This window comes from Poeciliopsis prolifica, unplaced genomic scaffold (genome assembly GCF_027474105.1).
Source record: "Poeciliopsis prolifica strain line A6 unplaced genomic scaffold, Auburn_PproV2 SCAFFOLD006, whole genome shotgun sequence".
Lineage (NCBI taxonomy): Eukaryota > Metazoa > Chordata > Actinopteri > Cyprinodontiformes > Poeciliidae > Poeciliopsis > Poeciliopsis prolifica.
Genome location: NW_026562381.1, coordinates 18,680,128 through 18,704,358, shown reverse-complemented (window position 1 = coordinate 18,704,358; position 24,231 = coordinate 18,680,128). Strand labels below are relative to the sequence as shown.

The 24,231-nt window shown below is 47.5% G+C and overlaps 2 protein-coding genes and 1 pseudogene across 2 annotated transcripts; 1 reads left to right on the top strand and 2 right to left on the bottom strand.

Annotated features, from left to right (window-relative positions):
* The first annotated feature begins 156 nt into the window (after positions 1-156).
* On the top strand, positions 157-8,253 carry LOC129360626 (MRN complex-interacting protein-like). Its single transcript, XM_055030955.1, has 7 exons — positions 157-217; positions 718-776; positions 1,279-1,385; positions 7,194-7,230; positions 7,298-7,410; positions 7,516-7,579; positions 7,954-8,253. The coding sequence occupies exons 1-7, from the start codon at positions 157-159 to the stop codon at positions 8,179-8,181; spliced, it is 669 nt and encodes a 222-aa protein (XP_054886930.1). The 3' UTR covers positions 8,182-8,253.
* Positions 8,243-13,414, bottom strand: LOC129360445 (sequestosome-1-like; annotated as a pseudogene).
* A 6,111-nt stretch (positions 13,415-19,525) lies between these two features.
* LOC129360446 (selenoprotein T2-like) lies at positions 19,526-24,104 on the bottom strand. The gene is made up of 5 exons (XM_055030678.1): positions 23,896-24,104; positions 21,349-21,459; positions 21,144-21,268; positions 20,993-21,082; positions 19,526-20,930 (listed from the first exon to the last, which is right to left on the bottom strand). The coding sequence occupies exons 1-5, from the start codon at positions 24,078-24,080 to the stop codon at positions 20,809-20,811; spliced, it is 633 nt and encodes a 210-aa protein (XP_054886653.1). The 5' UTR covers positions 24,081-24,104; the 3' UTR covers positions 19,526-20,808.
* Between the last annotated feature and the right edge of the window lie 127 nt (positions 24,105-24,231).

Genomic DNA, 24,231 nt, shown 5'->3' with positions numbered 1-24,231 from the left:
CCGGCTGCCGTACAACCTCACAGGAAATGGTTCCGGCTTCAGGCTCCTCCTCCCAGCAGGGGGCGCTCCTGTCGTGTCAGCTCCCTGTGACGTCATACGCGGGTCAACGGAAACGCGGAGCCAGTGAACGCGCTGCCGTCCAGAACCGGTTGGGTCATGGTCCAGAACTTCCTCGTGGTTCGGTGTTTTCCGCTGCCAAAGCTTCCAGGTGCAGCAGGTGAGCGTCCGGTTCGCTGCTGTCTGACTTCCGGTCAAAGGGTCGTTCAGAAAACAACAAAATATGAGCCCGGTTCAGGAGTCTGGATCTGCGATTCAACCTCCAGAACAACCAGCAGACCGGAGATGAAGGTCCAGTTAAAGTGCGGGCCCGGGCCGTCTGGGGTCGTAGGATTTGTTTTGTGGGTCCAGATGATGTGACAGCAAACCTTGATGAGAAAAACTAAAACCATGTTCTACAAAAAGAAAATGCAAAAAATTAGACCCATAAGGAAACGAAACATCTTTCTTTTATTAAATAAAACATTTTTTTCTCTTTGTTTAGTAAAAATTGCATCTAATTTATTGTTGGAACGAAAGGTTCTGAGGAAACAAAGAGATTTTCCAGCCAAATGAGGAATTATTATAACTATTATCATAGGAAACTCAAAGTTCTGTTTAATTTGGTTCTGATCCCAGATTGGACCTAGTTGAGAGTTTTTCCTGCTTCTTGTCTGGCAGGTGAAGAAGGCGAGAAATGGAGCTGCAAGCTGTGTGGAGAGAAGCAGTCGCTGCTGAAGGTCAGAACTGGGTCAGACCCGCATCAAAACCCAGGTCAGAACCGTATCGGGTCAGAACCATTGCGGTCAGACCTACGGTTTCTGCAGGTCTGACTTCTCCCTGCGTTTGGAACCGGATCTTGTGCGGGTTTCTGATTGGACGAGCAAAGCTCCTCCAGCTGGAGGGGCGGAGTCAACCTGCCCACATTGACCTGCTTCCCTATTGGCTGAGAAGCAGGAAGGAGGGCAGGGAAATCCATGTTGTCATAGCGACTGCGTATTTCCTGTTTATTGTTCTGATCCAGATCAGATGCTGATTGATCAAGTTCTGATCCAAATCCATGAGGTTCTGCTGCAGTTCTACAGAGCAGAACCACAGAAAACAGCAGCTTGTCTGGAGCGGTCCAAAGTGTGACGAACCAGAACCATTTCAGGACGTTTGGTTGGATGGTTCTGTTTCCTGCTCTGGTTCTGTTAAAGTTCTGCTGTTCTCCAGAACTCTGATCAGAACTTTGGTGGGCAGGAATTCGGCCGTGGGTCCGGAGCCGACTGCCGGCGCCACGTCCAGAAGCTGAACGCCATGAGGGGAACCAAGATGGAGGAGCAGGAGGCCCACGCCTGGTCGCTATGGTAACACACACCTTTACCTGAACCAGCAGTGCGATTTGTCCTCCTCACTGGGAACACTGGGAACACTGGGAACACAGGGAACTAGGAACACTGGGAACACTGGGAACACTAGGAACACTGGGAACACTAGGAACACTGGGAACACTAGGAACACTGGGAACACTGGGAACACTAGGAACACTGGGAACACTAGGAACACTAGGAACACTGGGAACTGGGAACACTGGGAACACTAGGAACACTAGGAACACTGGAACATGGGAACACTAGGAACACTAGGAACACTGGGAACACTGGGAACACTAGGAACACTGGGAACACTGGGAACACTAGGAACACTAGGAACACTGGGAACACTAGGAACACTGGGAACACTAGGAACACTGGGAACACTAGGAATACTGGGAACACTGGGAACACCGGGAAAACTAGGAACACAGGGAACACTAGGAACACTGGGAACACTAGGAACACTGGAACACTAGGAATACTGGGAACACTAGGAACACTGGGAACACCGGGAAAACTAGGAACACAGGGAACACTAGGAACACTGGGAACACCGGGAAAACTAGGAACACAGGAACACTAGGAACACTGGAACACTGGGAACACTAGGAACACTGGGAACACTAGGAATACTGGGAACACTAGGAACACTGGGAACACCGGGAAAACTAGGAACACAGGAACACTAGGAACACTAGGATCACTGGGAACACTAGGAACACTGGGAACACTAGGAACACTGGGAACACTAGGAACACTGGGAACACTAGGAACACTGGGAACACTAGGAACACTGGGAACACTAGGAACACTGGGAACACTAGGAACACTAGGAACACAGGGAACACTAGGAACACTAGGATCACTGGGAACACTAGGAACACTGGGAACACTAGGAACACTGGGAACACTAGGAACACTGGGAACACTAGGAACACTGGAACACTAGGAACACTGGGAACACTGGGAACACTAGGAACACTGGGAACACTAGGAATACTGGGAACACTGGGAACACTAGGAACACTAGGAACACTGGGAACACTGGGAACACTGGGAACACTAGGAACACTGGGAACACTGGGAACACTAGGAACACTGGGAACACTAGGAACACTGGGAACACTAGGAACACTGGGAACACTAGGAACACTGGGAACACTGGGAACACTAGGAACACCGGGAAACACTAGGAACACTGGGAACACTAGGAACACTGGGAACACTGGGAACACTAGGAACACTGGGAACACTGGGAACACTAGGAACACTGGGAACACTAGGAACACTGGGAACACTGGGAACACTAGGAACACTAGGAACACTGGGAACACTAGGAACACTGGGAACACTGGGAACACTAGGAACACTGGGAACACTAGGAATACTGGGAACACTAGGAACACTGGGAACACCGGGAAAACTAGGAACACAGGGAACACTAGGAACACTAGGAACACTGGGAACACCGGGAAAACTAGGAACACAGGGAACACTAGGAACACTGGGAACACTAGGAACACTGGAACACTAGGAACACGGGAACACTAGGAAACACTGGGAACACCGGGAAAACTAGGAACACAGGGAACACTAGGAACACTAGGATCACTGGGAACACTAGGAACACTGGGAACACTAGGAACACTGGGAACACTAGGAACACTGGGAACACTAGGAACACTGGGAACACTAGGAACACTGGGAACACTAGGAACACTGGGAACACTAGGAACACAGGGAACACTAGGAACACTAGGATCACTGGGAACACTAGGAACACTGGGAACACTAGGAACACTGGGAACACTAGGAACACTGGGAACACTAGGAACACTAGGAACACTGGAACACTGGGAACACTAGGAACACTGGGAACACTGGGAACACTAGGAACACTGGGAACACTAGGAACACTGGGAACACTAGGAACACTGGGAACACTAGGAACACTGGGAACACTAGGAACACTGGGAACACTAGGAACACTGGGAACACTAGGAACACTGGGAACACTAGGAACACTGGGAACACTAGGAACACTAGGAACACAGGGAACACTAGGAACACTAGGATCACTGGGAACACTAGGAACACTGGGAACACTGGGAACACTAGGAACACTAGGAACACTGGGAACACTGGGAACACTGGGAACACTAGGAACACTGGGAACACTGGGAACACTAGGAACACTGGGAACACTAGGAACACTGGGAACACTAGGAACACTGGGAACACTGGGAACACTAGGAACACTGGGAACACTAGGAATACTGGGAACACTAGGAACACTGGGAACACTGGGAACACTGGGAACACTAGGAACACTGGGAACACTAGGAACACTGGGAACACTGGGAACACTAGGAACACTAGGAACACTGGGAACACTAGGAACACTGGGAACACTGGGAACACTAGGAACACTGGGAACACTGGGAACACTAGGAACACTGGGAACACTGGGAACACTAGGAACACTGGGAACACTAGGAATACTGGGAACACTGGGAACACCGGGAAAACTAGGAACACAGGGAACACTAGGAACACTGGGAACACTAGGAACACTGGGAACACTAGGAATACTGGGAACACTAGGAACACTGGGAACACCGGGAAAACTAGGAACACAGGAACACTAGGAACACTAGGAACACTGGGAACACCGGGAAAACTAGGAACACAGGGAACACTAGGAACACTGGGAACACTGGGAACACTAGGAACACTGGGAACACTAGGAATACTGGGAACACTAGGAACACTGGGAACACCGGGAAAACTAGGAACACAGGGAACACTAGGAACACTAGGATCACTGGGAACACTAGGAACACTGGGAACACTAGGAACACTGGGAACACTAGGAACACTGGGAACACTAGGAACACTGGGAACACTAGGAATACTGGGAACACTAGGAACACTGGGAACACCGGGAAAACTAGGAACACAGGGAACACTAGGAACACTAGGATCACTGGGAACACTAGGAACACTGGGAACACTGGGAACACTGGGAACACTAGGAACACTGGGAACACTGGGAACACTAGGAACACTGGGAACACTAGGAACACTGGGAACACTAGGAAGACTGGGAACACTAGGAACACTGGGAACACTAGGAACACTGGGAACACTAGGAACACTGGGAACACTAGGAACACTGGGAACACTAGGAACACTGGGAACACTAGGAACACTGGGAACACAGGGAACACTAGGAACACCAGGATCACTGGGAACACTAGGAACACTGGGAACACTAGGAACACTGGGAACACTAGGAACACTGGGAACACTAGGAACACTGGGAACACTAGGAACTAGGAACACTGGGAACACTGGGAACACTGGGAACACTAGGAACACTGGGAACACTGGGAACACTAGGAACACTGGGAACACTAGGAACACTGGGAACACTAGGAACACTAGGAACACTGGGAACACTGGGAACACTGGGAACACTAGGAACACTGGGAACACTAGGAACACTGGGAACACTAGGAACACTGGGAACACTAGGAACACTGGGAACACTGGGAACACTAGGAACACTGGGAACACTAGGAATACTGGGAACACTAGGAACACTGGGAACACCGGGAAAACTAGGAACACTGGGAACACTAGGAACACTAGGAACACAGGGAACACTAGGAACACTAGGAACACTGGGAACACTAGGAACACTGGGAACACAGGGAACACTGGGAACACCGGGAACACAGGGAACACTAGGAACACCGGGAACACTAGGAACACAGGGAACACCGGGAACCATAGGAACACTGGGAACACCGGGAAGACTGGGAACACTAGGATCACTGGGAACACTAGGAACACTGGGATCACCGGGAACACTAGGAACACTGGGATCACCGGGAACACTAGGAACACTGGGATCACCGGGAACACTAGGAACACAGGGAACACTAGGAACACTGGGAACACAGGGAACACCGGGAACACTAGGAACACTGGGAACACAGGGAACACTAGGAACACTGGGAACACCGGGAACACTAGGAACCCTGGGAACACTAGGAACACTGGGGACACTAGGAACACTGGGAACACTAGGAACACTGGGAAGACTATGAACACTGGGAACACTGGGGACACTAGGAACACTGGGAACACTGGGAACACTAGGAACACTAGGAACACTGGGAACACTGGGAACACTAGGAACACCGGGAACACTGGGAAGACTAGGAACACTGGGAACACTAGGAACACTGGGAAGACTAGGAACACTGGGAACACTAGGAACACTGGGAACACTAGGAACACTGGGAACACTAGGAACACTGGGAACACTAGGAACACTGGGAAGACTAGGAACACTGGGAACACTAGGAACACCGGGAACACTGGGAAGACTAGGAACACTGGAAACACTAGGAACACTAGGAACACTGGGAACACAGGGAACACTAGGAACACTGGGAACACTAGGAACACTGGGAACACTAGGAACACTGGGGACACTAGGAACACCGGGAACACTAGGAACATTGGGAACACTGGGGACACTAGGAACACCGGGAACACTGGGAAGACTAGGAACACTGGGAACACCGGGAACACTGGGAAGACTAGTAACACTGGGAACACTAGGAACACTAGGAACACTGGCAACACTAGGAACACTGGGAACACTAGGAACACTGGGGACACTAGGAACACTGGGAACACTGGGGACACTAGGAACACCGGGAAGACTAGGAACACTAGGAACACTGGGAAGACTAGGAACACTGGGAATACTGGGAACACTAGGAACACTAGGAACACTGGGAACACTGGGAAGACTAGGAACACTAGGAACACCGGGAACACTGGGAACACTAGGAACACCGGGAACACTGGGAACACTAGGAACACTGGGAATACTGGGAACACTAGGAACACTAGGAACACTGGGAACACTAGGAACACTGGGAACACTAGGAACACTGGGAAGACTAGGAACACTAGGAACACTGGGGACACTAGGAACACTGGGAACACTGGGGACACTAGGAACACCGGGAAGACTAGGAACACTAGGAACACTGGGAAGACTAGGAACACTGGGAATACTGGGAACACTAGGAACACTAGGAACACTGGGAACACTGGGAAGACTAGGAACACTAGGAACACCGGGAACACTAGGAACACCGGGAACACTGGGAACACTAGGAACACTGGGAACACTGGGAACACTAGGAACACTGGGAATACTGGGAACACTAGGAACACTGGGAACACTAGGAACACTGGGAACACTAGGAACACCGGGAACACTGGGAACACTAGGAACACTGGGAACACTGGGAACACTAGGAACACTGGGAATACTGGGAACACTAGGAACACTGGGAACACTAGGAACACTGGGAACACTAGGAACACTGGGAAGACTAGGAACACTGGGAAGACTAGGAACACTGGGAAGACTGGTTTCAGCCATTTCGCCAAAATGTCTCCCATCTGGAGGAACTTTATGTTTTCCTCTTCTTCTCAACAAGCTGCTGGCGAGTCGCAGACGTAAAAATGGTTAGCGTTAGCTTCTGCTAATGTTTTATTGTGTTAGCAGTTCAGTGTAACGTTGTTTAGTCAATTAGCAGCGAGTGAAACTAACTTTTGGTTAGCAGTGCTGATGTTTCTCTGGAAACATTTGTGCCAAGTTAGGTTAAAGATTTTGCTGAAATATTGAATAACCTGCTGCATTTTGTCTGATTGGTTTATGGAACCACCTGAGCTCAGGTGTTCTCCCTCCTTGTGCTTCATTCACAGTGAGCAGCAGGAGGAGGAGCAGCGTCCAGGTGACCAGGTGAGACCCAGTGCTGTCGCTAAACCAGGACAGCTGGAGGCTCTGAGCTGCGTGTGTCTGGCTGCAGGTGAGACCTGCTCAGGTGAGACCTGCTCAGGTGAGTCGTTGGAGCAAATATCTAGACACACCTGAGGAAGAGGAGGAAGAGGAAGGATTGGAGGGCAACCAAATCACTGGCAGGTGACTGAGTTTAATGTGTCTCTGGTCTACTGGTTCCAAACCAGCAGACCAGGTCAGAGAGATATAACGGATCAATAATCAATAATCTGCTGATCTGTGTTCCAGGAAGAGACACAGACCAGAGGAGCTGGGAGGAGGAAGAAGAGGGGAAGGCTGCCCACCTGTTAAGGTAACACACCTGAGCAGCACTTCCTGTCTGGAGCTGCTCATGTTGCTATGACATCAAAGCAGGTTAACAATCAGTTCCACAAATATCCAGCAGGGGGCGACTGAAACCCTCCGGTCCGATTTGTAAACAGAGAGGCGAAACTTTAATGTCACGTGACTCACCTCTCTGCTCTGATTGGCTGCTGCTGTGACGTTTGCTTCATTTGGTTTTGGATGAAGCAGGTAGAAAAACCTGGAGCCAAACGGCTTCATGCTCAGATCAGCCTGAATGTTCCAAAGGTCAAAGGTCAGCCAGGGGCCCTCCGGGACTGGAGTTTGACCCCTGCTTTATTGGAACCAAAAACCTTCACATTCATCTTCTCTTCTTCTGTGCAGCTGAAACAGACAGCAGTGACATCATCTGTGACCTCAGCAGCAGCGCCCAGCGGCTCCGGCTCCAGGCGGGGTCCGTTCCTCAGTGCTGACTGCAGGGGGGCGGAGCTTCCTGTTATCAGTCAACCAGTAGACACTGCAGCAGCCAAGCCCCACCCCCAACTTCCTGTGTCCTCCATGTTTGACAGCGGCGAAGACTTCAACTTTGATGAGGATTTTCTCACATTTTAGCTTCGATTCTTTTCGTTTATGACTGTTGTTGTTTACATCAGAGACTCAAACAGGTTCTGGCATCATTTCAGGTTTTTATTGATCAGAAACCAAGGAACAAATAAACCTATTGATTATAAAGCTCAGACTGAAGCTACTGATTACATGCTAAAAGGCTACAGGAACCCGCTGCTGAGATGATGTCACTGGTGTGGGCGGGGCTGCTTGGCGTACTGGATGGCGTCGAGCGCGGCGCCGATGTCTCCGTTCTTGGCCTGCAGCAGGTGAGTCAGCCAGCCGCCTTCGTCGCTGAAGCCCATGGACAACATGGCCGCCAGCGACTCCACCAGACGCGGGTCGGCTTCTGGAAGGAAGTGGGCGGAGCTTAGCGACAGCCGTGGTAATGGCAACCAGAGAGACCGAGTGTGCTGCTCACCTTGAGGCAGGTGTGGGTAGAGCGCGGCCTCCCGCAGGCCGGTGGGGCCCTGCTGCGGGCCCCGGGCTCCGGCGGCGCCCGGCCCTCTGGCTGCAGCGACTGCAGCTCACCTGTGGACGGGTCCACCTCCTTGGAGCTCAGGTGAGTCCACTCCTCGTCAGAGTCCCGGCTCACCTGCAGCCAGGAGTTCTGATCAGAGTCTCATTGATCCCTGATCGGTTCCAGGGTTTGTAAAGCTGCTGACTGACCTTTGACCCCTGGTTGACGCAGTCCTCCTTGCTGGCTCCGCCCTCTTCGTTCATCTCGATGTCACTTGGCCCTGTGGCGCTCTGAGTGGGCGGGGTCACCTTGGTCTTCTGACCTTCGTGCTCCACGTCGATGTCCACGTCGATGCCTGCAGAGGGAGATGACATCACTTCCTGTTCAGCAGGAGGCCCTGCACATGTTGTGACATCACGCACCCAGCGGGCTCAGCATGGCGGCCACGCCCTCGCCGATGTTCTTCAGGAAGTCCACGCTGGCCTGGGAGGCTGCACAGAGGTCAGAAGTCAGTCAGCTGACTGAACCTTCAGCTCCAACAGATTTCTGTCCTGATATAACTCACCAGAGGGGGCGCTGCTTTCTGCTGCAGGTTTGGCAGCCCCAGCCTGCTCCTGGTCCTGGTTCTGGTTCTGCTCCGGTTCTGGTTCTGGTTCCATATTCCACAGTGTCGCATCCTCTTCATCCACTTCCCCCGAGGAAACCAGTGCTGTAGGCGGAGCCAAAACAACCACTTCCTGTTACAACAGCAGCTCTTCTGATTGGCTCGGACCCATTGTGGGTGGAGCCCATCAGGCAGCCAATCAGGAGCGAGCAGTGAACCAACGCATGATCAACAAACCATAGGAAAAGTAGCAAAAACGGCAAACATGAAATGTTGCCTCCAGACCACTAGGGGGCGTCTGCTGCAGTTTTTGAGAAAAGATGAATGTTCCAGAAACATTATGTCTGTTCTTTTAGTTCACTGTAATCATATAAATAGAATAAACATAACAAAATACAGAAAAGGTGTAAAAAAAAGTCTAGACTATTTTCTAATAAAAAGATGCTAAAGTAAATTTATTCCTGTTTATTATAAGAATAAAATTTGTTTTTGTCTAATGGAGTAGATACCTTACCGTCCCATGAGTTTCAACATGCAATTTCTTACTGAATTATAATCAAAATTAATTCAATTATTCACTAAGAATGTGAAATGATTGTTAACTAACATAAATAAATATGTTCTGCTACATATTAATAATTGGCGCTCACATAAAGTGTTTACTGAGCTTCTGGTTCCCTGCAGGGTGCTGGTTGACTCCCCCTAGGGGTCTGGAGGACATAGTGTTCACATTGTTTCATACTTGCTACTGGTTTTACTCATTGTGAAGTTGTTCCAGTTTGCATCAGTCATGCCCCTGCAGTCCCAAGCCTCACCTGTAGAGGGTGCCAGATGGGCAACAGAGCATGCTCAGTGTGCTTCCCTGAGACTGGCAGGCGGAGCAAAGGTCGTAATCTGGACACACTGAGCATTTGAAGCGTGTTCCCACCACAGCGCCTTCGCAGCCGTCACAAGTCACGTTAGGGTGGACAGCGGGGGGCGGGGCCATGTGGGCGGGCCATGATGAGGAGGGGGGGGGCCGAAGGTGAAAGGGGGGAAGGCATGAAGAGGGAGTCCGACGGTGTTCCTTCCTCTCTGTGGATTCAAAAAAACTGTTGAAATGGATGCAGCATCATCATCATACACACACTGTAACACACACAGTGTAACACACACAGTGTAACACACACAGTGTAACACACACAGTGTAACACACACACACTGTGACACACACACAGTGTAACACACACACACTGTAACACACACTGTAACACACACACACTGTGACACACACACAGTGTAACACACACAGTGTAACACACACACAGTGTAACACACACTGTAACACACACACACTGTAACACACACACAGTGTAACACACACAGTGTAACACACACACACTGTAACACACACACACTGTAACACACACACACTGTGACACACACACAGTGTAACACACACAGTGTAACACACACACAGTGTAACACACACTGTAACACACACACACTGTAACACACACACAGTGTAACACACACACACTGTAACACACACACACTGTAACACACACTGTAACACACACACAGTGTAACACACACCAACACACACTGTAACACACACACAGTGTAACACACACACACTGTAACACACACACAGTGTAACACACACACAGTGTAACACACACCAACACACACTGTAACACACAGTGTAACACACACACACTGTAACACACACACTGTAACACACAGTGTAACACACACACTGTAACACACACTAACACACACAGTGTAACACACACAGTGTAACACACACTAACACACACAGTGACAGTGTAACACACACAGTGTAACACACACTAACACACACAGTGACAGTGTAACACACACACACTGTAACACACACTGTAACACACACACACTGTGACACACACACAGTGTAACACACACAGTGTAACACACACACACTGTAACACACACTGTAACACACACACACTGTAACACACACACAGTGTAACACACACAGTGTAACACACACACAATGTAACACACACTAACACACACTGTAACACACACAGTGTAACACACACTAACACACACTGTAACACACACAGTGTAACACACACTAACACACACAGTGACAGTGTAACACACACACACTGTAACACACACACTGTAACACACACACAGTGTAACACACACACAGTGTAACACACACCAACACACACTGTAACACACAGTGTAACACACACACACTGTAACACACACTGTAACACACACACTGTAACACACAGTGTAACACACACACACTGTAACACACACTAACACACACAGTGTAACACACACAGTGTAACACACACTAACACACACAGTGACAGTGTAACACACACAGTGTAACACACACTAACACACACAGTGACAGTGTAACACACACAGTGTAACACACACTAACACACACAGTGACAGTGTAACACACACACACTGTAACACACACTGTAACACACACACACTGTGACACACACACAGTGTAACACACACAGTGTAACACACACACACTGTAACACACACTGTAACACACACACACTGTAACACACACAGTGTAACACACACAGTGTAACACACACACAATGTAACACACACTAACACACACTGTAACACACACAGTGTAACACACACTAACACACACTGTAACACACACAGTGTAACACACACTAACACACACAGTGACAGTGTAACACACACACTGTAACACACACACTGTAACACACACACAGTGTAACACACACACAGTGTAACACACACAGTGTAACACACACTAACACACACTGTAACACACACAGTGTAACACACTAACACACACTGTAACACACACAGTGTAACACACACTAACACACACTGTAACACTGTAACACACACTAACACACACAGTGTAACACACACAGTGTAACACACACAGTGTAACACACACTAACACACACAGTGACAGTGTAACACACACACACACTGTAACACACACTGTAACACACACACACTGTGACACACACACACTGTAACACACACAGTGTAACACACAGTGTAACACACACACACTGTGACACACACACAGTGTAACACACACAGTGTAACACACACAGTGTAACACACACAGTGTAACACACACAGTGTAACACTGCTCCCCCTCCCCCACCTACCTCTGATGTAGAGGCGGAACGTCGCGTCCTTCATGAAGCTCAGCCCCATCATCAGCTCGTCGTCGGAGGAGAACGCCACCAGGTCTCCATCTTCATCTGAAACACCATGACATCATCATCAGGAGCCAATCAGAGCAGCATTCTGTGGCCACACCCACTACAGCTTCAGACAGGGAGGCCAGGTGATTGGAACCAGAACCTGATTTGTTAAAACGTCCCGAACAGAACCTGACCGGCTGGCCCGGTTCTGGTTCCGAGCCGACTCGGACAGAGGGAGCGGACCAGAACCAGGTAACTATAGCAGCTGAGTCCATTTGGAGATGCAGAGGAATCGACCAATGAGCTGTCAGCACATTAAAGGAGACGGTCTCCATGGTGATGAGGCGTTTGTTTACACCCAGAGCAGATATGACAGGTGGATCAGCTGAGGGGCGTGGCAGAAATATCAAACAAGGTCACGTGACCTGACAGTTTACAGGTCGGACCAGAACAACTGGGTTCGGTTTTACTCTGAAACCAAATCACCTGGAAACACCTGGGAGCTCCAGCTGCCAGTGAGCACCGGGCCTGAGGCTGACCTCTGAACTCTTCTCATTAAAACAGTTAAACCACGCTGCATCGCGACGTGTACAGGTCACGTGACGCTCACCTTTGTAGAAGAGGCAGCAGGTGGAGCCGCTCAGGTTGGAGAAAACCGCCGCCACCTTCCGGCTCAGGAACTCGAAGCTGCAGGAAACCTCCTGGTCCACCGCGAACCGCCGGATCTCCTTCACCTGCTCGTCCTTCCCCAGCAGGTAGGCCTTCACTGTGACCGACATCCCGACCGGAACCGAACCGAACCGAACCGAGAGAGAGAGAGCGAGAGAGAGAGACGGGCCGAGCGGATCCGAACACGAACTCTACAAAGTCTGAAAGTTTGTGACGCAGCTTGAAATCTCCGGCCTTTTATGTTTACTTCCGCCTCCGACGTCACCGCTGCCTGGCGCATGCGGGCTCCCATTGGCCGCTCGGAGTCCCGCCTGACCGACCGCAGGCTGCGCGGTGAGTCCGCGCGGGACTTTCCGGCGAGCCGCGTGACCGGCCGGCCAGAAACACCCGAGTCACGGTGACGACGCGCTACGTCATCAGGTTGTTGAAGTACAAAGACAAAACACCTTTTAACACCTGAAACATACCTGGATAAGCAGTTACAGTTATTAATAGCAATAAGGGTTAATAGATTGTTCTGCATAGAAACAGGTTTATGATCCATGATGTCACCAGAAGCTTTATGATAAATATACATTTACACAAGTTTATTACTGGTATTATTACAAAATACTAAAACTTATAAGTGCATTACACCACTATAACAAAGTTCTATGCACATAAATAATATATTTTTCTCAAAGAATCAAAGTCAAAACTGAACAAATTCTGACCTTATATGAAATGACTGTCAAGAAAAAGACAAAAAAAGAGATTTAATGGAAAACATTGACGTATTAAATGAAGTTACAGCAGAAATATAATATACTCCCAAACCGACATGTTTTCATTTATTTATTGTCATGAATGTTTTGGCAAAATCCGTGTTATAAGCAAAACAATGAAGCAAACAGATCAGAAATAAAACAATGAAATCAAACATGTCAGTGACTTCAGTCATCTTTGTCGTATGTTTGTGTTTATTTTAGGAATCGTTCAGGTGATCCACCGTCACCACAGAACAGAACCGGTCCGACCAGAACCACATTCTGGCTCAGGGTTCTGTGGAGGATCCAGAAGCTTCTGGTTTGCTGTTTGTTTCTCAATGTTAATAAAGTTTTATCTCCCAAAGCAGGAAGTGGTGAGGTGATGAGTCAGCGTCACGGGATGGATCATGACTCAGCAGGAAAACTGAAGATCCAGATCTGATCCGGAACAAGTTTTCAGGTCGTCAACCTTCAGCTGATCAGCAATAACCAAGAGATTTTATTTTGCTTTGAAAGATAAACTGGATTTGATTCTAAAAAAAAGCTTCAATTTTGATTTCTGTACCGCAGAGTAAACATAGTTCTGATTTAACACCTGAGTGAGTTTAGAATTGAAATAAAGTCGCGTTGAATGCAGACAGAACGGCGTCGTCAGCATAGAAATGATAATCATATAAATGATTAAACAGCAGAGGCCCAACGACTGAACCCTGAGGAACTCCTTCAGAAATGTTTAGGGAGGCAGGTAGAAACTTTTTCTGAACAGAACAGTCGTTTCCATCAGACTGGTTCTGTTGTGACGAGGTAATTCCAGATTTATGGAGCTGATTGGTTCTGCTGCTCCCAGGGTCCAAATAGCAAGTAAAAATAAACTTTGGAGGAAATTAAATAATTTGAGAACAAATTTTATTCAAAAAGCTGACAGATAAAAGTTAAAATTACAGATAAAATGACTGAACCAGAACCAGAACCTTCAAACAGCAGCAGCAGGACTCACCGGAGCCACACCACGCCCCCTGCTGGACAGTCTGCGGTACTGCTTATTTTATAAGAATGAATTTTAGAAACCAAACCAATGGAAAGCTGATGGGCGGGACCTGATGTGATCTGACCAATCACTCAAGCAGCCGTTGTTACTCCATAATATTTATTTAATAGGAAATCATCATTCAATCCGCCATATTTAAACCTAACCGCAGCTGATTAATGTTGATGATGGCGTCACTGAGGACAGCCAATAGCAGCTCAGTCCGCGGATGATGTCACCAGGTGTCAGATGTAAAGAGGGTGGTACTGGCGTGAGGTGAGCCGCTTCCTGCAGGTGGGGCAGGTGTGTGATGATGTCAGAGCGTCCCTCAGACACTGGCTGCAGAACACGTGGCCACACTTAGTGGAAACGACCAATCGCCCGCTCTCTACAATCTGTGAGGAAAACAAGAGCCAATCAGAACGTAGGACCGACCGGGGTTGGACAGCAAAGCTCTGGTTCTGATCCGGCTCCACCAGCGAGGAAATCTCACCTCGGAGTACAGGTCCAGACAGATGGGACAGCTGATGAGACCTGTCAACCTGCAACAGACACAGCCTGAAAGGTTCTGGTTCTGGTGTCCAATCAGCAACAAGTTACTGATGTCAGACTGGAGCTGTCTAACTCCTGGAGGTGACCCGTCTCTCACCTGAAATGTCTTGCAAGCAACCCCAACAGGATAAAGGTGGGGAAAAAATGGATGGATGGAGAAAAATCCAGACAGCATTACACCGATCCCAGATGCCTGGAGGTTTATCGGCAGGGATCCGTCTAATGCCTGGAGGTTTATTGGCAGGGATCCGTGTAATGCCTGGAGGTTTATCGGCAGGGATCGGTGTAATGCCTGGAGGTTTATCGGCAGGGATCGGTGTAATGCCTGGAGGTTTATCGGCAGGGATCGGTGTAATACCTGGATGTGTGTGCAGTAGAGCTGATGGCAGCTTGAATGACAGTGGGCGCATCTTCATCTTCATCACTGCTGAGAACATAGCTCTCACCTGGAGGCCCTGATGGAAGAACCAAGAATGTCTGTTACTGGTCCGGTACTGGTCCAATGTGAGGTCAAGAGAGCAGATCCAGGTTTTACCTTCATCCACCAGCTGGGGGCAGGAGAGAGAGAAGCAGAGTTATGTGTGTGTGAGAAGCAGCTTCCTGTTGGTCGGTTGCTTGTTTACCAGCACAGACTCGTTGTTGGTCGTCAGGTCGACCACAGCGGACTCTGATCCCTCGCAGGTGAGGTCCACCACCTCCTCCACACCTGGACACAGCAGAGCCACGTGAGCCGGACCTGTGGTTCTGCAGAACCACAGGTTCTGGATCGGCTCCAGGTCCGTTCGGGTTCTACACCGACCGTCCTCGGCGCCGTCCATCACGTCGATGGGCTCCGTGGGGGGGGCGGGGTCTCCGGCGCCGGCTGCCCTGCGGGTCCGACTGCTGGCCGCTCTGCCGGTCTTGGTTCTGGTTCTGGAGACCAAAGAGCTTCCAGGGGCCGCTGCTTCCTCTGAGCCTGAAACGCAGGACGTGATGTCAGCAGGGGGCGGAGCCTTCTTCACCTGGACAGGTGCAGCCACTCAGACGTCCTCAGAGGACAGTCTGCAGAGCGATCAATAAGAGCCATTGATGAGCTGATCAGGTGACTGCAGACCCAACTGACTCACCGAGCTGCTCATGTCCTCCAGAGGTCAGAGGTCAGTCTCCTGGATCCAGATGATCCACAGATTTATTCTGTGTGAAAACATGGAGCAGACATTTCTGATTGGTTCTGGTTTGGACCAGAACCTGGACCAGAACCTGGACCAGAACCTGGAGAACCCCTCCATCATCTACTGTTTGTGTTTTCATGAAACATTTTGGACAGAATCATGTGGCGTTTATGTACAAGAACAAGTCAAATCTTCCAGGCTGAAAGAATAAGAACAAATAGTTACAAATATAAATAAATTCAATTAAACAGAGGAAAGAAAAACAAACAAAAGACAGAAGAACTGGCTCTGAAATAGATCCAGATGCTTGTTCTCCATCAGGTTTAAGGCTCTGGAGGGTTTTAAAGTTTTCCCATTTCCACATTTGCAGGATCAGCAGGTGGTTCTGGTTCAGTACCGGGTCGGTTCTTTTGGTCCAAATATTTTTTTCAAGAGGTGAAGGAGGAAGAGTTCAGCTGAAAGTTTCCCCAAAATGTTCCAGTTGGTCTGTTGCTTCAAAAAGTCCAGTTGTTGGGGTCAAAGTTGAATCTTTGTGGTGAAAGTTCGCTGGATGGAAAAACGTAACTGAGGATTTTAAATTGAACTTCTTTAGGACCCAGAGGATATTTAAGGTCAGCAGTTCTCCACTTATTGACCTCTGAACCAGATGTTTGACTGCAGGGGGTCAGAGGTCATCACTGTTAAACTGAGTGCGGGCGGTCCAGATTAGAAGCAAAGTTCCTCAACCAATCTCCATTATCGTTTAAAATGTCTAATGGACAGGAACCTTTTTCCATCCTTCGATCCGAACAGAATCATTCCTGCAGCTCGTCTCTGTTGCTCCAGATGGAGTTTGGAGAGGAGTAAAATTATTCATGTTCATAAGTTTCCAACACAACAAAACCTGCTGGTTAAAGGCAGATAAGTGACAGGAAGTCTCATCTAAGAACAAAATCTATGCATCCATTTTTCTAAACAAACCTCTGGGGAGACAGAACCAGACACTGATTCCATTCACTAGAAAGGATTTCAACCAGTTTACCTTTAAGAGCACATTTACACAATCAAAGTCCATGGCCTGTGAACCTCCATCTTTACAGTCTTTCACCATATTCGCTTTCTTTAAGTAGTGCACTTTAATTTCCCCAGATGAAATCAAATGTATTTGTTAGGCATGGCCATAGAATAATGTGGGTAAATGCATCGGGTCAAACAGGGTCAGATCTCATTTCACTGCATTTTATTCCCTGAGTTTCACTGAGTTTAACATCTTAACTGAGGATTTCTGTCAGATCAGCCATGATTCACCATCAGGTTGAATCCTGAAGCTTTGGAGAAACTTTTCATGAACTCAAGTACTTTAGGGGTTTAGTCTTTATCAGTGGTTCTTAACCCACCAGTTTTATTTATCACTTCTCTGGTGATAAATAAAATATGATTTTTCTTCCAAATTCAAGACATAGGTATATACTTTTTTACTGATGCACAAAATGAGCTGTGCATGATCATCGCCTTGCTCAGCGAACAAAACCAACACAGCAGATTACAATATTACTTTATTCTGGCCCCTAAAAAATATTTCAGCCAATGAAAGAAATTCAGCTCCCCAAAATATTTTTTATTATTTTACGAATTAAAAATAAATTTGGATTTTTTGAAGAATTTAAAATAGTGTAATAACTTCATTATTTTTATTTTCAATTTAATAAGCTTTTTGTAATTTTGAATCCACAAAATGCTTTTTTGGGGCCAGAATAAATGACATTCCTGCGAATCAGTGTGACTTCTGGAGACAAGCTCCTCTCACTCCGTTCCTGCTCTTCTTTTTTTGCCCGATACATTTAGGATGGATTAATATATTAAGAAAGAAACATGGCGTACAACTATGACATGAAATTCCCCGCTGCACTGACCCAGACCTGACCTAAGGTCAGCAGCGGACTTTACCTCCGCAGAACCCGAGACCGACTCGTCGAACCCCAAGCGTTCAACAGAACCAGGCCAAGAACATCTGGTCCAGGTTCTTCAATAAAAATGTGGCATCATCAGAATGTTGACTGATCATAATTTGGTCACCAAACGTTTTTCTTTTATGTCTATTGGAGTATTTTATGAACAGGGAGAAACCTGTTCACTGTTGGTGGTAAAACATGGAGACGCACCAGGTGGCGCTGCAGCTCAACCTGTTGTAAAAACTTTCTGTTATTCTGCAGAAGTTTGGCCCAAATCTAAACGTCTAAAACTTTGAAAAGAAACTGATGCTCCAACAGGTCAAAGGCTTTGAGAAGGGAAAGGATGAAGCCAATCAGGTCACTGCTAATCCTGCACCTGTCTGATGTCATCATCTTTTAAAAAAAATGCCATCCTTAAGTCTTTAGTCTGTTTGTGTAGATAAAACTTCAGATCACAGTTTAGATGGTGGTTGTCTAGAATCTTATTGTCTCTTACTGTATTGGTCCTGAATGAATGATTCATTCAATCATTCATTCATGATGATTGAATGATTGTTGATCATTCAATCATCATCAACAATAGATGATTGAATGATCATCTATTGTTGACCACTTCCTGGTCCATTACGTCATCCAAGCCTCGACCAATCACGGTTCAGATCCAAACGAGAACCTCTTACAGAGTTTAAATACAGGTTTGTATTTCATTCCAGCTCTTTATGTTGTTTAACAGATTTTCCTGTAGCGTCATAAATCCTGATTATTGGGTTCATATCCACGGAACCAGACGGTTCTGTCACCAAACGGAATTTGAAACATTTACTCTTAGCAGCCACTAAAACACAAATAATCCAAACAATCCGCCACCGAGTGTCAAACAGCTAAAACCTGAACAGAACCGGAACCGGGACCGAGCAGCAGCTGTCGCTGTGGGGAAATGCTTCAGTTTCCCACAGAAGCATTTTTCGCCACAACACCCCTGTTAGCCGTTAGCCGTCCTGACTCACCAGCAGCAGCTCCTCCAGGTGTTCCACTAACACCTGGAGCCAGAACCTTCTCAGAATGGATCACAGCAGTCCGGATCACTTTGGTTCCGACCTGGAGAAGACAAAAACTCGGACTCAGACTCGCTGATTCTGACGCCAACGGCAGCTTCCTCTCTTGTTCTGTTGCAGCGGAAGTCGTGGAGGCCTCACAGCGCCCCCTGCAGGATGGAAAACTTGTTTTTACAGTTTGACTCGAGGCCACAGCTTCCTGTCAATCCTGGTTTCACATTAGATTTGATTCTGTAACTAACAGACTGGAACGCTAGAAATGACGTTGATGATGAAGGGAAGACCTTTAGAAGAGGAAGAAAAACAAAACGAGCCGTTTCATCAGGAACTTCTATTGAACATGACACACACTTCGTTAAACTGATTCACACAAGACCAATATCTTCAAACAACAAAACCCAACTGTAAGTTTTTTCAAATCCTTCCAGAATCATTTATTCTGAAATTGTCATATTAGAAGGAAATTTAGCAAAAAATGTGATAAACATGTGATTATTAGAAATAAAATGAATTCATAAATGATGCTTCATTTCCAGTTTTGCATGGAGAGAAAATGAATGCAGGCAGAAAAACAATTAATCAAATTATATCAAGCAAATTTTCTACTCTCAAATGTTTATCTTCAATTTTGGAAATAAAACTTTAATTATCCACATTTAACTCATCATAATATCGTCTTCCTTTTGGTTTTGAACTGAAAGATTTGGCCAATTGGTCTCAGTTTTACGTGGTTTTACATTGGTCTTCAAACGCATCATTGACAGGTCTGGATTAATTGATCTGTCGTCATGGTGACAAACTGACATCCGCCAAGCAGAACACAGAAGAAGAAATTTTCCTTTAAGACTTTTTATTTGAGCTGGAGACAATCCATCAGCTGAACATTAAGGTTGATGTGACCAGCTTCCTGTTTTCACAATAAAAGCCCAAACTTTAAATAAAACAAAATAAACTGATCCGACGGTGCCAGAACCGGGCCAATTGGATTCATAAACCAAGAATGTAACAAATGACAACAGAGAGTGAGAGTCATGTGACCGTCGTCCACGCCAGCTGATGGCCCACTGCATCATGGGAATCAGTATGGAGGCAGAGACATCCGGCGCAGCCCGGCAGATCCGCTTTAAGGCCGCGCCTTCATGAACGCCAACAGCTGAATTTCCCACTGAGCCTGAATGCAGCACGGCTGGGAGACAGGTCAGAGGTCAGATGATTCAGGAGAAGGTGGTGCAGCTCTAAGCGGAGGCGAAGGCGACGCGGTCGGCCTGGTTCATCTTCAGGTGCGTGTCGAGGATCCGGAACATTTCCTGGATGTTTGGAACGTAACCTGACTGCAGCTTGGACCAGACGGGAACGTCTGGGGAAGACAAACAGCGTTACACCAGGAAGCTGCATGGTTCTGCACCAATCAGGACTCACCGTTCAGCGTGACCTCGAAGGCTCCCGTAGACAGGAAGTGAGTCTCCATCATGTTACTGATGAAGAAGGCCATCAGACACGAGAAGATCTGGAAACAGGAAACGCCAACGTCAGCATCTGTTGCTACGGCAACAGCACAGCAAGTCTGGTTTGTTGTTCTGAGTCCAGGTCCAAACCGCAGGCGTGTCGGTACCGAGGAGCGGGAAAGGGTTCTGACCGCTGATGATGAGGAGGATGGAGACAAGCTTCAGATACGAGACCAGGTTACCGATGAACCTGAGGAAGAGGACGAGATCAGGATGAAGGTCCCAGAACCGGAACCAGAACCGCAGCCAGAACTGGAGCTTCAATCTCACCTGTTGAGCGGGGTGGGAGGGTAGTTCTCCCCCTGGATGCGGATGTCTGGATACACCTGGCTGATGGCCTGGGAGTATTCCTGGAAGACTTTACTGTAGCCTCAGGAGATGCTGGACACACACACACACACACACACACACACACACACACACACGCACACACACACACACACACACACACGCACACACACACACACACGCACACACACACACGCACACGCACACATACACACACACAGGTGACACACACACACACACGCACACACACACACACACACACACACACACACACACGCACACACACACACACACACACGCACACACACACACGCACACATACACACACACAGGTGACACACACACACACACACACAGGTGACACACACACACACACACACACACACACACAGGTGACACACACACACAGGTGACACACACACACACGCACACACACACACACACACAGGTGACACACACACACACACACACACACACACAGGTGACACACACACACACACACACACACACAGGTGACACACACACACACACGCACACACACACACACACACAGGTGACACACACACACACACACACACACACACACAGGTGACACACACACACACACGCACACACACACACACACGCACACGCACACGCACACATACACACACACAGGTGACACACACACACACAGGTGACACACACACACACACACACAGGTGACACACACACACACAGGTGACACACACACACACACACACAGGTGACACACACACACACAGGTGACACACACACACACACACAGGTGACACACACACACACAGGTGACACACACACACAGGTGACACACACACACACACGCACACACACGCACACATACACACACACAGGTGACACACACACACAGGTGACACACACACACACACACACAGGTGACACACACACACACAGGTGACACACACACACACAGGTGACACACACACACACAGGTGACACACACACACACAGGTGACACACACACACACAGGTGACACACACACACACAGGTGACACACACACACACGCACACACACACACACACACACACAGGTGACACACACACGCACACACACACACACACAGGTGACACACACACGCACACACACACACACACACACACAGGTGACACACAGATTATAATCTGCTTCAGGTCTGAACAGGAAGGTGCTGGAACATACAGAGAATATGTGAAACTGATTCTGTTTTCTTCATAGATTAATTCATGAATTTATGTGTTGGACACATTTGCTCTTTCCTGGAGACTAAATACTTGTTTTGAGTTCAGATCAAAAACCCATTCATATTCATAAAGTTCTTATTTCAATGATGTTCACAAAAAACCCCATAGAACTGCAGCGGTCCAGTGTGTTCCTGGGGGGAACAGAGCTTGACCTTGTGCAGGAGTTCAAGTACCTCAGAGTCACACTGGATCCAACACACCTTTAAAAAACACATTAAACTCACAGCAAATAAAATCTAATTTCATCTGAATAACTTCAAACAAATCAGACCATCAATGACAATTAACTCAGCTAAAATGTTCCTGCACTCAATGGTATTTTCACACATAGATTACTGCATCACTCACTGGAGATACATGATTAAAACCTATAGAAATGTTATTCAAAAAATCGATAAAAATTCTTGATCAAAAGCCTCTGTCTTATCATCAGTGTCATATTTTGGAAAAATATAACATGTTTAACTTTGAAAACTTTATTAATTTTAAAAACAGTTGCCTTATCTACAAAGTCCTTCATGGACTCGCTCCACCTCCGCTTGCTATCTACTCTACACAAAGAGCCGAGCGAGGTCTGGGCACCAGGGCGTCTTCCAGAGGAGACCTGGAGATCCCTGACAGGAAAACAACATTTGGCCAAACGGTTCTGTCAGTCAGAGGGAGTCACTTCTGGAACAGAGAGTCTTCCACCTATAGCGCTTTTAAAAAACACCTGAAACTGTTTATTAAAACTTCCCAGACAGGTCATCATTTTAACTAACTTTTTAATGCATCTTTTGTGAATGTTTGTTAAATGTTTGTTAATTCTTGACTGTATGTTTATAATGTCTTTTTGTTGTTTGGGTCTCTTTGTCTAGGACTACAGATGGAAATGAGCAATTATGCTATAATCTGGCTCATTTACAGTCTATACAGTAGTGTTGATTGTTCATTAATGTGCACTGTCCTTAATAAAGACTAAAGATTATTCAAATGTAATTTTAAGCAAGGAATTTTAGAACTTAAAAAAAATCACAAATAGAAACATGAAACAGAATATAAATCCTTCGAAGAGTCTAAACTTCTAGTTTCACATGACAGCCTTGATCATCTCCAAGGAAATCTTAAGATTCCTTTAGTTATATGTGTGGCTTAAGCCTGTAAAACTTTACTTTTCCATGTATGTATATGCCACGTGAATTTGTATAATTGTTAAGTAATTAATAAAAAAAAAAGATTCCTTTAGCGTGACGTCATCGCGCTAGTTGCTAGCCTGCATGCTAACTGACCAGTAGCGGAACTGGAGCACTGGGCCGGAGTACAGCGCCGCTTTTGGGGGTTTCCCGCTCTCCGGTTCGGTTTCTAGAAAGGCGCCGGTTCTGTGGTCCGACCGGCCCACATAAACATCCCGTAAGGTGAGGGCTGTGAAGAGCAGCAGAGCCGCGAGCAGACCGCCCGAACCGAACTCCGCCATGACTGCCGTCCTCCTCAGGGGCACTTCCGCCGCAGACTTTCACAATAAGAGGTGAAGGCAATTGGCTTTATCCAGAGATGAAATATTAATTCTGAGTAAATAAGCCATTCAGTTTCTGTTCCCAGCATTTTCCACTTACATCCATTCATGA

Coding starts and splice junctions, on each gene's coding strand:
- LOC129360626 (XM_055030955.1), top strand. CDS start 157: ATGGTCCAGAACTTCCTCGTGGTTCGGTGTTTTCCGCTGCCAAAGCTT. Junction 7,231..7,297: donor AGCAGCGTCCAGGTGACCAG/GTGAGACCCAGT, acceptor GTCTGGCTGCAG/GTGAGACCTGCTCAGGTGAG. Junction 7,411..7,515: donor GGCAACCAAATCACTGGCAG/GTGACTGAGTTT, acceptor TCTGTGTTCCAG/GAAGAGACACAGACCAGAGG.